The 15605-nt window shown below is 42.8% G+C and overlaps 1 protein-coding gene across 1 annotated transcript; it reads right to left on the bottom strand.

Annotated features, from left to right (window-relative positions):
• Positions 1-2068: 2068 nt before the first annotated feature.
• Positions 2069-15383, bottom strand: slc17a9b (solute carrier family 17 member 9b). Its single transcript, XM_012835003.3, has 13 exons — positions 14353-15383; positions 13245-13442; positions 11792-11931; positions 10524-10623; positions 10105-10235; positions 9694-9790; positions 8567-8663; positions 8238-8325; positions 7674-7708; positions 7450-7565; positions 6923-6978; positions 6694-6723; positions 2069-6063 (listed from the first exon to the last, which is right to left on the bottom strand). The coding sequence occupies exons 1-13, from the start codon at positions 14481-14483 to the stop codon at positions 5885-5887; spliced, it is 1398 nt and encodes a 465-aa protein (XP_012690457.1). The 5' UTR covers positions 14484-15383; the 3' UTR covers positions 2069-5884.
• Positions 15384-15605: the final 222 nt, after the last annotated feature.

Genomic DNA, 15605 nt, shown 5'->3' with positions numbered 1-15605 from the left:
CGACTCGCCTGAGGAGGTTGTTGTTCAAAAACAATTGTGTTCATGTCCAAGAGCGAAAAGAGGAGTGAGGGAATGGACAGAACAGAGAGACAGACACTGAGAGAAGGATGCGGTGGGTTGGAGAGGGTGGCAAGACGCAGCTGTGGGGAGAAAAGATGCAGGGCTGATTGAGGTTGAGAGTGGTCAGTGGTGACGTATGTATGGTGATGAGGATACCAGCTTGCTCTCCTTCAGGCCACTTGAAAAATCCAACCACATCCTCCCTCCTGCCCAACACCCCCCCCCCCCTTTTTTCTCCTCTGGCTCACTCACACCTTCTGTTGCTCCATGCTTGTGTGTTTGTGAGATTATTCTCCACCTGCCTTGGCTTTTAGTCATATCTTTGTGTATCTGTGTATGCCCTCTCAAGAGTCCTTATGCGCCTTTGTCAGTTCAGTATTGTAAATGACTGTTAGTACAGTCCATATCACTGCTGAATACTACCTTTACACATATCACATGAATACATAACATAACCATAATAATGTTATTGATTTTGCATAGTTTCTATGGCATGTACTTGGCTCTATGCACATGCAATTTATCGTATGTGTGTGTGTGTGTGTGTGCGTGTGTGTGTGTGTGTCTGTTGAACTCACCCCACAGACAGTGGGACAGAAGTCCAGTGGAGAAGGGCTGACCGCTCCTGCTGGGGCCCAGCCCTCAGTCCCTCACCTCCACTCCCAGCTACTGTTCCTATCCACTGATAGGCCTAGGGCACGCACACACAAACACGTACACACATAGATATAAAACGACACACACAGAGACAACCAGACAGACACTCTGAAATGCAAACCATCTTATTAGCTCTTCCTCCAACCTGCTAAACAACTGTCATACACACACACCATCACACAGATAGTATACAAGAAAATACACTGAAATATCCACTTGTTATTAATATTTGAACACGCGCGCGCACACACACACACACACGCGGAAATGGCTATAATTCATTCTTAGAATATAACCATTCATGGGTAAGTCTCTTTCCCCTGAAGTGCATGATGTTCCCCAGTGTGACACACTCCTCCCTGCATGTTCTGCTGTATGTTTGGAGACAGAACACACCTCGTCTCGGCCCCTTGGCACTAGCCGCTCCTGTCCGGTACGGGGTCCTGCTCTCGCTCCAGTCCCCGCTGCCACGACAACGGGCATCGCCATCTGTCTCTATGGTAACCTGAGCTGGTCCCGTGAGAGGGGTGACTGACGCCTGGCCGTTGGCACACTCGGGCAGTGCCAGCTCACCAACATGGCACACAGCTTCCTGCCATATGGTGCCACCCCATACATCCTTGGGAGGCTGGGTATCTGGGCATCTCAGAGGAGCGAATAGGGGAGACCTGCAGCTGATCTCCATCTAGTGTTATGGCAACAGCACGACTGCACGGTAATTGCAGTATGGCAGCACTGTCCTCACTGAGTTGCTATTGGACTACAATGTAAATGGCCAGCCAGAGTTAGTGGCCCATTTCATAGCATGTTTGTAGAGATAATAAGGAGTATTTGAATAACGTGAACTCATCCCTGTAAAGTGTATTGCCTGCACTTAAGACACCATGCATCCACATGCATTATACCTGCAGCATGGGGGTCGGCTGCACCTTTGGCAAGGATGGACATTTTCAGATCATGGACAAATCAAGGTGGAAGAAAATATATAAAAGATGTAAAGAGTGAGAGTGAGAAGAGGAAGAAATGAGAAGAAGAAAATGTTTGCCCTTCCAGTTCCTTGTGAAAGCAAGCATTCCTTCATACTTTCAAGTCCATGACTGGCTGCCTCTCTAACTGGAAGTGCATGACGGGCTTCTCTTCTCTCACAGGGTTTGTTGCTAATTTCTGAGCAGCTTCATTCTTAAGTTATAATGGCCGGTCTTCCGCTCATTCTAATTTATAGCGTTATACTGCCCCTCAGTGGCAGCAGCTGAGTGCCACACGTGCAGTGTTCACTTAACAGGATTTTCAGAACTGTCTTTTTTGCATACCGGTACATGTTTTCACAAATAAAACAATGCTTTACAGCTGATAAAATATAGATATTATTTATTGAAAATTCAAAATATGTATACAAATACATATTTCTCCCTCCAAAGCAATGAAATACTGCATTTCTTTTTATATACATCTTCAGAATAATTCTATGCATCACATTCACAATATTTTTAAACAAATACAAATAAGCACTTATTCTTTACATAGCTGAACATAACTTGGCTCTGCAGAATGGCCATGTGTTAAACTGTGATACAGTGCATATCAAAGGCCTTCAGACTGGGCATAAGATCTCACAAGTATCCACATGGAATGGAATGTTTTTAAATCAAAGACATTTTAAACATACAACCAGACTCACAGACAGATGAAAAGAATAGGCAAAAATTCCATATGGCAAAAAAGGAAGATCCAAATGGTCTGAAAACAGCACAGTTCTGAAGATGTGAAAATAATTATACAAAGAATTGGTCAAGAGTATTTCTATTTGCCATCAGTCATTAGGTTTATGTGTAGAACAATATTGGTGGTTATCCTAAGTCTAAAATACCTCAAATAGCACCCTATATGTCAGTACTATCAATAAATGTACATAGACATTTACATGTAATCTATATAGAAATCTAGCACAGTCTACCACGTGAGTGTGCGCACGCATGGGTGAGTATAGGCATTTACTGTGTAGGGGTGGCAAGTGCCACGAAACCCCCCTGAGGGTCATTTCATGTCAATTCAACTTATGATGTATACAAAATGTTGTATACCTATCATTTTGCATACAGGGACAGATATGTACTTGGTCTACAAGCTTCCAGTCAGTTTGGTATACTGGGATTTGGGTCACATACAGCCACTCAAAAACACATTGTGACAGATCTTTAGTTGGTTCAGAAATGTTTAAATATATCCAATTAATATCGTCTTGTGCTGTAAAAAAAAAAGCTTCAGTGGGCACCTGTGCCGTTTCAAGGCAATAGGTGATTTAATCTGGCAGAGACTGGCCTGTAAAGAGGGCTCCAGAATGAAAATGTCAAATTTAGCTTATTTTCAACAATCAAAAATTGAACACATTTCCACTCAATTCCCATACAGAACACAATTTAGTGCATAAATAATGTAACACTTGAGGCTGTACCTATTTAAAATTTTGAGGTAGGATCCCCTGGTTGATTTGACATGGAATGACCCTTGAGCCTTCTTAGTTTGATTTCTGAAATGAGTCTCCTGTCTCACTATTGGATCATTTACACTGTAACAGAGAGGACTCCATAATGCAATGTTAAACTAAGTGACCTCTACTTCAGTCCTCCGATATGCTGACCTTTAGAGTGACAGCAGAAGTGCAGAGGGCAATTAAGAGCCAGATCAAAGCATCAACAAGTGAGTTTAAATATAACAGAGCATGGCAAAGTGAAAACTGAATGTGAGAGATATATCTGAGAATAAATGAAATCTGTAATTATTTGATGAGGTGTCCAGTGTCTTGCGCTTTTTAAGGCTCTGTAAAAAAACATTCACTGAACTCTCCCATTCTATTAAAATGCCAAAGCTGACGTGGCCAAAATGGCGCCAATGGCAAACAAGGTTTTCAACATGGATCGTGCTACACTGCTCCCCATAACCTTTGATACGGTCTACTTAACCGAGACAGGAACTAGGATTTCAGTTCACTATAGATGTTACAGTTCAGGTTGTATAGAGACTCCTCTGTGAGATTACAGACCATCTTTGTTTTCCCCCCTTTTCTTGAGTAACTCAGTAACTCTTTGGTCAGCTGGCCAATCTGTTCATGACCTTAAATAGCTTTGCTTTACAATATTCTACAAACAGACAGCTTTTGGTGCAATAGGTATGTGCCATGTGAATTAACATGTATGTAAAATGTTACACAACTGAACAAGAGGCTCTAAGGGATACAAAAACAATGATACTGAAATCAGGCAAAAACGGAACATTCAGCCATGTAATATACTGGCCTCAAATCTCTGATCATCTGATTAGGAATGCTAGAAAGTATTAGATGCTGAAGGCTAAACAAAACACCAGAAGAAAGAAAAACGTTTTACTGTTCTGATTGACACCTTTGGATTTGACCATAAATATATATATATAAATTTCTTCTCTAACTTAACTCAAAATAAATACATTGATTTGGAATACATATATTTTGGTAAAAAAAAAAAATAAAAAATCACAACTCAAATAATGGAACGCACAATCCCTCTGGGGATCCTTTCTCTTAACCGAGTTAACAAAGCCTACTGCCTATACAACAGATGCTACTGGGACAAACCATTATTTATCCAACAGACAGAATCTGCACTCCACTTCTATAACTCGACCATTCCACCCTCTGGACATGTCAACAGTCGCTGCACTGCATAAGCTGGTCCTGAAAAATCACTTCAATCCCACTCACTCTAATAAAGGCAGCCAACAACTCCAGGCTCTGGTGTAAAGCTAAATACCGAAGCTCTTCACATTCAGCTCACTGCCTTACCACCCCACCCCAGCCCACCCCCCAAATCCACTGCATTCAAAAGGCCATTATTTGAAAAGGCGACATTACTCTCTGACGAAAATTAACTCATAAGATGGCCGACCAATGACCAGATGTCTAATGAAAGGAGATGCTTATGTATCTTTCATGAACTGGCTGACAACTGAACAACCATTCAGTCCATTTTGACCACAGTTATAGCTAACTGAAGAATCACATTGTGAAACACAACTGTGACCTTTCCTCATTGAAAAGAGAGTTCCAGATAGAGGCCTCATTAGGCCAGGGAATAATCCTAGGCCACTGCTGCCAGGGTGAAATATCAGGCCTCCTGCTTTCAAATCCACACAAACAAACACAAACTTCTTGTAAGTGTGCGCTTTGTAAACAATTTTACATTGACTCACACAAAAACATAAACATAAATGTGCAGACTTTGTGGTCTTAGAAAAGAAAAATGTTTCTCTTATTAAATCATTACAAAATCATTCATGTTAATGATAATTATATAATTGAGGTATTTGTGAATATCATGCAATTGTAATCATAATAAAATCACTTGTGATGATTATCTGATATAATAATGAATCCTAAGAACAATCTAAAGTATAGTAATTAAGTTCATAGATATGTTATAATGAATTATTATTAATGAAATCTGTTCATTCCTAAATCTTACCTTAAAATATTGCAATAAATTAAGTAACAAAAAGTATGTGATGATGTGTGTGGGTGATAGAGCTTTTTAGATCAAATGCTCATCACTGGATCACAGGTGTATGTGGTTTGTTTGTACATGCGAGTTGTGTGTGTGAGTGTTTGTGTGTTTGTGCGTGTGCGTGTGCATGAGTGCATCTGGGGATCTGAGGGGACTGTCTACTGCGTGTGCGTGTGCATGAGTGCATTTGGGGTTCTGAGGGGACTGTCTACTAAAACGACTCTTGGAGTCTGAAATGGTGGCACATTCGAGTCCCTCTGATCTACTTTACCCAGCTCTGAACTCTATTTACCTCAACCAAGCCCATCTAAACAGACAGCACTTGGCTAGGTTTAACACTAGGTTTAAACGGAATTACATTTAGCATTGTCTTTCGTTTCCTGAAAATTACAAAGAAAGATGTACTGATGTGTGTGTCTAACAAAAAAAAAAAAAAAAACAAAAAAAAAAAAAAAAAAACATTATGTGAACTGTTACCACAGCAGTTCTTGGGTCCCTCCCAGTGCTGCCATCTAGCGCTCTTGGGGGAAAAAAAACTTAACAGATCCCACAAATACCCAGCGTTGTCTTCTGTGACCTCCCCTGGCTGTGGGGGGGGGGGTCCTACCCATGGATCCTGCCTGGCCCTCAGGTCAGATGTGGATGTTGTGGTACCGGGGCTTGGCTCCATCTATGTCAACCCGCCGTGCCTCGGCGAAAGCCAGGAAGATGGCAAGGCCCAGGAGGTTCACTACCGTGATGAGCATGAAGACTGATGACCAGGAGCCTGTGGACTCGATCAGATACCCTGCCAAATACACCATGATGACCCCTGAGGAGATTAAAAAAAAAAAACAGACTGAGTTCAGCAAAGAAGAGGGAGTGATGTCATCAACAGAAACAGAGAGGGGAATACTGATGGAATACCTAGGCATAGGCTCATGGTGTTATACTATTATGAAAATAAGTAGAAACAGGAACACACACACGCATACACATCAAAAGACAGACGCACACATATTACATACAGAATACGACACACACACACACAGTACATACGGAATACGACACACACACACAAAGTAAAGCGAGATTCTGTTGAGTGCTTCCCACATGAAAGCTCAAAATTAAATCTCTGATGCATTCGTCACTGTAGCCCAAATCGAATCAGTTTATTTAACTCAGTTTTGGAAATTGCTTTAATTAAATATTCGTGAGAAAAGGCTGTTTGGTGGAAAGGTGGCTTTCCCACAGACAGCCATGTGCTCCTTCAGACTCTTTTAATTTTTCATCCGAGTGAAATCATTCTGTTTTTTTTTTTTATCGGCACTGGAGAATCTTTCAGCCGGAGGAAATGGAAATGAAGTGACCTCCCTTTGTTCTCTAGCGCTATGACTACCACGATACACGTCCGTGACACGGCACGTCTGGCGCCGCACCTCCTCGGCTGATTGGCTCTTACCTGAAAACGCACCACAGGTATTCATCACACCTAAAAGAGATAGAGGAATACAAACAGTGAGGGAGTCATATTTAGACAGGCATTTCAAGCCAGCCAGAGGAGCGATGATGAAAAGCGCAGGATAAGGAACATACAAAGGCAGCCTTGTTCAGAGGGTGGGGGGGTGGGTTGCTTGAGTGGGAGCGTGTGCTCGAGGGGAACATGTGCCTCACAGATGGCACCAACTCACCAAAAAGAGCTCCCGCACAAGATGGGGCCAGATCCTGAACGTTCACCGACACCCCACTGGAGCACGGAGCAAGGGATTGAGGGATGCACCGGGGGAAAGAGAGGGAGGGAGAGGGATTATTAATATACATCATCGCTGATAACATCCAGAGAAAGAGTGAGTATTTTGCAAACAGACAGCATTTCCATTTGTACACTAAAACCATGCTGCCTCTGCAAAAAGGCGTCCCTTCAGCCATTTCATTGCCTCCTTGTCATTACAATGCACTCTAAAAGCTGACAGCTTTAATCTATACAGTCAGTCTGCCATAGGTGAGACTTAAGCTGAATGTCTTCTAGGTCACATACTTCAAGCTATGAAGTATGAATGGATGAAGACGCACAATACCGTTGGTCCCTCTTTATCAAATTCTTCTGGCAGTGTACCTACAGCTTCTGTTTGCATTGGTGATGCATTGTGATTCTCCGTCTCAGTCTAACTGCTAATCCGAGTGCTGCGTCATACGGGTGCAGGGGGTGTGGGTGTACCTGTGGCTGAAGGTGGTGAAGCCCATGGTGGCCGACACGAATGCCACGGCTGTGGGGAAGGTGGTGGTGCCACACAGGAGCAGGGTAAACACGCTGGAGACACCCATGGAAAAGAACTGGGTGGGGAAGACAGACAAATGGGAGACGGCTATGAAAGCTGGTCTGTCTGGACCTCTTCTACCCAGTGACAGTACCTCTTATACACATCCGCAATCCAGGCTTACCTGCATCAGCTTCCTGACTGAGGCGGTGTCAAAGCCTGAAAGAGGAGAGGGAGAAAGAAAGAGGAGAGCTCAGTAAAACTCAGTCTCAGCAGCTTTTATGGGACTGTTAAAGCTGTGCAGGCCTACTGTTTATGGGACAGTTAATAGGTAATGGACCATAACACAGTTACATTTGATAGAAGTCCACAAAAGGGAGATACTCCCACTCTAATTACCATTATATCTCAGTACAACTGAGGGCCAACCACCCATAAAGTAATTTACACTGCTGCCAGTAGGGGAAATCCCCTAATGTACTAGTAAAACACAGATGAGTAGAAAACGAGAGAGAGAGAGAGAGAGAGAGAGAGAGAGCGAGAGAGAGAGAGAGAGAGAGAGAGAGAGAGAGAGAGAGAGTGAGCAGGACAGACAGAAGCAAGTACTAAACAGGTAAACAGGCAGGAGGACAGAGAGGAAACAGATGGGAGGGCACAGAACAAGCAGCCCAACAATGAAATAGACAGACGGATGAGAGTGAGAGACAGACACAGAAAGGCAGGCAGAAAAAGGAACTGGAGGACACACCTTGGCTGATGAGGTGATCCGAAAGGCAGCCACTGAATAGCGAAGAGGGAATGGCCACAAACCATGGGACCACATTAAACACCCAGCCCTGAAGACAAACACACACACACAAATGCCTCAAGGTGTAACCCCAATCACAGTAATCATGACTTCATTATCTCTACCACTGCTCACATTTGGTAGTCCAACCCTCCAACACTGGGCACTCTATACTGTAAGATGTACCATACTTAGTAACTACACATATTTAAAGAAATATAATTATTATAATTATGATTTTTTTAAGTAAACCATTGTGCTCATAATCAGGTGATAAGTTTTATGGTAACCTTGGCATCTGGGAAAGTGTCCTTGAAGTAGGTGGGCAGCCATGACAACAGCGTGAAGAAAGTGCTTGCGGTGCAGAGATGTGTGACAATGACAGCACTAAAAGTAAGAACCACAGAGGCAAGGTCAAAGGTCAATACTAAACACATTCACCCTAAAGGGCAGCTACCTTTATTCTCAGCCAAGCATGACTGAAAATATTTACAATAGGCTTTCGACCCTGAACTTCTAATGTGGAACTGCATCTAAATAACTGACTCAATTTGTTCTTACAAAGCACGTCCTGACAGTAAAGTGCATACCACATGATACAGTGCTGACATACAGTCTGTCCAATGTGCACAGGCTCAGCAGAAAAAGCATTGCGGCCATTCTCACGGGGAGGGAGGGGGAGTCCTACCGCTTCAGTCACTGGAGGCTTAGCAGATCAGTAGCATTTCTGCTGGATGCTATAAATAGTGCATGAGAATAAGGGCCTCTTTATGAGTAATGCACATCTGCTGGGATGAGCTCTGCATGGTTAGCTATGTGTTTTCAACAACTACACAAACTTCTGATAGAAGAGCAGTTCACATATGCAACCAAGTGAGCGTCGTTTGGCACTGCCGTCTGTGCAAGCACGGCAATCCAGACTATTCTCATTTGTAGTTCCACGTTGGTGGAACGAGCTGCCTAGTACTACCAGAGCAGGGGCGTCCCTCTCTACCTTCAAGGAGCTTTTGAAGACCCAACTCTTCAGAGAGCACCTCCCTTCCTAACTGGCACCTGACTAGCGCTTAACTTGCACTTCAGCAGTTACATTCCTGCACTTCTTTTTCCTTTTTTCTAGGTCGTTGTTTTCTAATTCTCATGTAAAGTAGTATTTATTGTTACACCATGCTTTTTATTGCTCTTAGCTTGACTGTTCTCTCCCTTGTACGTCGCTTTGGACAAAAGCGTCTGCTAAATGACTAAATGTAAATCAAAGCTACAGGCTCATAGTATTGTGCTACTATTGGCTGTAGGTTGTGCTTCTGCTGAAAATTCAGCAATCACTTGCAGTATTCCTCCATACCACACACACACACACACACACACACACACACACACACACACACACACACACACGCGCGCACACGCCTCGTCTTACCACACTGCAGGCTGTTTAAAAAGGCGCAGCCAGTTCCTCCGGGACAGTTTGGACTGGGTGCCTCGAGTTCCCAGGGACTCCAGAGTGATAATGGGACCTGAGGGAGTAGACAACGATGAAAGCCTCAGTCTCCACAAACCTGCTCACCCACATACACCAGCCAGAGAGGAAGCTTTTACATGAGCTCATACATGTCACCTAAAAAACAGAGCATGTCGCTATGTATGTAATGTACAGACATTGCTATTTAACCTGGTGCGCGTTTGTGCAGTAATATAAGGCACGACATGAACACACAAACTCACAAAAACACATGCATAAGTGTTGGGATGGGCCCCATCTGTTAACTAGAGACACTGGGCCATCAGACTTACCCATACAAACAGGCATACACATACACAAAGTCCTTACCCTCTCCTTTCAGCAGGTACTTCCACATGCAGTAGGCCCAGAGAAGAGAAAGCAGGCCGGAGACATAGAACACACTCTCCCAGCCATACAAATCCAACATGAGTGAACCTGCCCCTCCAATCACCAGGGTCCTGCACGGCACAGATCACCAGACAGCGTCATATCACACAGTGAGCCACTGAAGGGGACTATTTTACATTGTAAGATAACAATTTCAGAAGATACGCATTTTCAGCACACACTCAATGTTACTGTAGATTTGTTATGCATGTGCAACTACAGAAAGAAAGAAAGAAAGAGAGACAGAGAGCAAAAGAAAGAAAGAAAGAAAGAAAGAAAGAAAGAAAAAGAAAGAGAGATTGTGTGTGTGTGTGTGTGTGTGTGTTGACAGTTAGAGAGCATGAGTGAGAATGACGAACCCCAGGTAGGAGCCACTTCCCACAGTGCTCATGAGGAAGCCCCTCTCACTCTCCACCACCTTCTGAGAGCACAGACTGGCCAGCGAGGGGTAGTGCACTCCTACACAGGACAAGGACACACATTCACTACAGCCATACCGCCTCAGGCAGTAAAGCAGGCAAGAACACCAATGCTCCATCTCATTACACCTAATCAATTTGATTACGGTCGCTACTGAGAAATGCTGGGAACTCTTAACAAGCACGTTTAGTACAGAGAGCAGATCTGGTAGGCTGTTCTCCATTTCAGATTTCAAGAGCTTACACACATCTCCTCTGCTTTACATGTGTGCCTGCAACTCTGACTCAATCTGAAGGCAATCAACATCATGTGATAAAAGAAAAGCCCTGCACAGCTGCCTCACAACAGGCCAGCAGCCCTGAAGGTAAAAAACGAAAAACAATGCAGGCCGTATCAAACAGAGCCCTGTTGCACTTGCTTGATGTTTGACTGTGTTAGGAAAGTTGTTGACTCGCTAGTTTGTCATAAACAAAGCAAGCTTGTTATAACACGCTTGGACATTGATGCTAGTAATATGCGCTCTCGCGTCAGCTTCCTTGCAATGTTATTTGTGATAGCTATGTTGGCTAGCTTGCCAACAATTTTCCTAACACAGTCAAACATCAAGCAAGTGCAACACAAGACAAAGCAAGACAGCAAATAAGTTACTGAATAGTCCAGCAGAAAGTAGCCCCCTAGCTGGCGGCTCCAGAAACTCTATAGTGTTACTTTAATGACTACATCATTATTGTCTCAGTTTAAAATAATTGTACTCTTTATTTTAAAACACATTTCCTTCTCTCTCTGACTGCATTTTAATTTCTGCTAGCTGGGTCCTAGAGTTAATGTACTGCTGCCAGACAAGTCAACACTACCAGCTAATCTGGGGCTTCAAGGAGAGTTCTTCAAGTGGATTTGGGAAGCTAGAATTCCTGCAGTGATTATTTTATAACACAAGATTACATAAAGAGGGAAACAAAAACTAGGCCAATCACAGTTTACAATTACAACCAAGTGACACTGGACATCTTCTGAAGTTAACCCACAGGGCAGTTACAGGCCTGTATACGATAGCCTATGTCTCAGTGAAGGTTGAAGCTAGTGGTAAAGCTCAAATCCACTAGTGCCCATAATACAGACAATGTAGCTCTGCACCCTAAACCAATACATGGCCTTTCTCACAAATCTCACCCTACCTCACACCCTTCCCCCGCCATTTCCACCTCACCTTGGAGCAGTCCCATGAGGAAGCGGGCCAGGGTCATGGAGACAATGGGCTGGGAGCAGAAGTGGGCCAGGATTGGGGTGAAGGCAGTCATGGCCCCCCATGCAGCAGCTGACAGCAGGAGCACCTTCTCACCACCCACCCTGAGAGGGACACACCATGATCAGAGGGCAGATGGCAACACATGCATACATTCAAATATTGTCAGTGGGTGTTATTCAATTATTTAACAGAAAATGTATGCTGTTACACTACAATTAAGTTATGTGTTTAATCAAAATATCTCTTCTCTGACAATAAGGACTAATCAAACAGGCTTGCCTACCACATTGCATGAGATGTGAAATGACACTTTTTGAACATGTATGCTAGCCTAACTGACTTATTTTTGGTCATCATGAAAGTAGCTGCTCGGAGAAAAATACACGCTTGAACACTCTAATGTGTGACTATCATTTCTACATGCACACACTGAAATAAGGGGGATAGATGTCTATGGTGAACAAGTTCACCACTTACAGCAGCATAGAGCCCACTGCTGTGATAACAGAATGAGTAAGTCCACTTTTATGTGACCACAGTAGAGAAAATACTTATTTTGACTGAAATACATTCAAGTATTTGAACTTATCCACTGACATATTTTCAGTGAGCACAATTGTTCAAGGGATTAGCCCAATAAATGATAAAGCAGCTTAAAAACAAATGTAAAAGACATGAGGAGAGATGTGAGGAATGTTGTTAAGCATGTTCTATTGACTGAAGGCATTCCTTCTCTTTAAAACACAGTGTATTCTCCAAAAATCTCTGATTAACACATTAACCTAAGATAAGTGACTTACAAGACCAGATCTACATCTTTAGGCATTTTTCAACCAGCACCTAAAAATTTGCGCTTTACTCCCTCCCAGTCTCTGGGCTTAGCTTTGATAATTTGATAAAAAGACAAATATATTTTGGCTCGTCAGCATTAATAAAAACAAGATGAACTAAAACCTTGATGCAGCATAATGTTAAAAACCTCACAACTGTAAGCAATAGCCTGTGGTAGAAAGAAGCAAAAAAAAAAAAAACTTTTGAAAACCTGCAGGCCTACAGTCGAAAGCTTGTATTCATGTTGTTTTGAATGCTTGGGTTACTCATAAATACTAGCGCATTGTGACGGCCAAGAAAAAATGTTGAATGCAAATGCAGTCTGTAGCTGTCAAAAGCTGACCAAGAAGACTAAGCCACATCCTGCATACAGGCAAGTCCAACTAGACAGAGGGACTGATGTGATAATTTTCCTGCCCTGACTGCCACACCCTTTCTCAAAAATATGCTGGCAACCTCTTTCAAGAGGAACTTGGGCACACTGCACTAACTTAAAAATAACATTACACCTATAACACCCATAACATTAACACCTGTATCTGACATTTACACATTCTCACATGAGACACTGTGATAGCCTCACCGATCACTGATGTAGCCCCCGATGACCTGAGTAAAGCAGTAGCCCCAGAAGAAGCTGCCCAGCACCATGCCGGACTCCCTCTTGGTCCATTTGTACCGCTCCGCCATGGTGACCGCACATATTGGCATGGCCACACGGGCACAGTATAGCAGGCAGGTGCCCAACAGAAGCACCACGGTCCATACTCGTGCTACCGGTCTGTTGGCAGAGATATGGGAAGAGACAGCAAAAGATACTTTCAACCTTCAAGAGTATGACAGGAGAGTATAATCATGGCTGTGAAAAAAGTGGACAGACAAGTCCTTAGTTCTGTGAATGATAAATAGATTATTAAGACTGCTTTCTGACTGAGCACACTTAAGGGGTTTAAAATGTATTGAGGTTATCCCCATGTCACATCTTAAATTATATGAACACTTTCTCCACTGATGAATTCGGTCCTGAGAGGTCTGACCTGGGTTTGTACCATAAATGAGACTCAAAGAAGACTACTCGCGGTTGGCCTAATAAATTACTGTCTTGTGAATATGTGCATGTTCACAGAAACACAGGAAATGTGTCATGGCGCACTCACATTTCAAAATAATTTTGACACAGAACTTGAATAATTTACGACATGACAACATATTATTAAAACAACTTTAGTTTTAGGACAAGCATTCCCTTCAACTGGAAGAAAACAGATGACAAATTGAGAGGCACGGCATGCCACTCATCGTATCACAAATACTCGCCTTGACAGTTGGTAAGCAAAACACTGGATTCTAACCTAAACTCATGGCTATAGGTTACACTTAGGTTGCCAGTTGGATCTTATCAATAACTTTGAATCCAACTTACGTTATTATTTACGTGGCACAATATTAGCTCGGTCTCAAGTTAGGCAAGCCACATCCTTATATAGCTTATTTCAGATGAATTCACAATTGCTTTCCTCGAATAAATCAATGCAACTGCACTTATATTTGGTCTTAACTAAAACACCTGGACCCTCCCCTTAAAAATAATAACATTAACATTTGTCTATAAAATAACGTTACAAGATTAAGGAATTCGAAATGGGCAATTGGCGAGTTAGTTAATTAGCAGGCAAGCTAACAATTCTCACCTCGACCAATTTGAACTTGACTCTGCCCACTTCTTCTGACATCCAGCTGCCCCGAAATTATCGGCAGGGTTTTCTTTAAGACTTGCCAAGTCTGGACTAGAGTTCTTTCCATGTTTTTGTAGAATTGCCATTCAATGACAAATATTCCTCTTTGCGACCCCCACTACAACAGTTCAGATTCAGCGCAGGTAACGATAGCTAGTTTTCGAGAAGGGGTATGAATGCTTTGCTTCTTCTTAAATGATTCCGTGGCATCCCCTCCAAACCGTTGAACTTTCCACAACAGTATTTCACATAGCAAAAGAACGCATATCTTGTGGCACAAGTTAGAGACGAGCTCAACAAGAGTGCCACCTCTTTTCCTTTCCCTACAAGTGATGGTAAATCCACGTGTCAGTTTTTTTTTCTAGCCACGCAGTTCCTCCTGCCAACGGTAGGTTCAATCAGGAAGTATCGTGACTCAGCCCCTTCCAAAACAACGCAAATGTATCCATGAAACAAACATGCTCACAGTGTTCAACGACGTAACCTTATTCTGTTTGCCGAGTCTGTCCTTCATGGTGAACAAGCGATTGTAATGAATTCCTTCAATACACAGTAGAAAGTGATGCGTCCATCACAAGGTGATACAGCGAGTTTCCATCAGTTGCTAGCTAACGTTTGATAAAACAACGCGAACCGGATGCTCGAATGACACAGCAGGACCGTCTATCTCGGATATAAGTTATTCCTTTGGTGATCCACGGCAAAGGTTGTGCACTTTAGACATTAGTCCATGTCCCACGACCAGCTAGCTTTATACAATATGCTGCGCGGGGAATACGTTACTGCTGCTGGTCCTTTATGCGGTCGTCATTCCTGCTTGTGCTGCATAAGCGTATGGCATGGTAGGGTTTGTTGTTAGTCCACGTGTTTAATGTGCCATTATCAGGGGTTTTCTCCCCACCATGTAGTGGAACAAGAAATATTTCAGACTGCAGTAGTCTGGTATTTAGGCCGGGGCGTTTAAAATACCAAATAGGTTACATTTCTATTTTAGATTTGAAAATGAAACTGTTTTATTTGAACAACTGTCATGTAAGATAAATGTAAGTTCAAGATCAATCATCTTCTGTTATGTGCAGGGATGTGTTCTTAAAAACTCTTAACCCAGGCATTCATCGAAGAAGTTCGTTTAACTTTATCTGTGATGTTTAATTACGATCCCAGCTTCACAGTAAAACTTTGTTGAGCATTATCTGTTCAAATGTCAT

The sequence above is a fragment of the Clupea harengus genome, chromosome 4 (assembly GCF_900700415.2).
Source record: "Clupea harengus chromosome 4, Ch_v2.0.2, whole genome shotgun sequence".
NCBI classification, from domain to species: domain Eukaryota; kingdom Metazoa; phylum Chordata; class Actinopteri; order Clupeiformes; family Clupeidae; genus Clupea; species Clupea harengus.
Note: the sequence above shows the minus strand (reverse complement) of the source record. Positions and strands in the feature narration are given on the sequence as shown.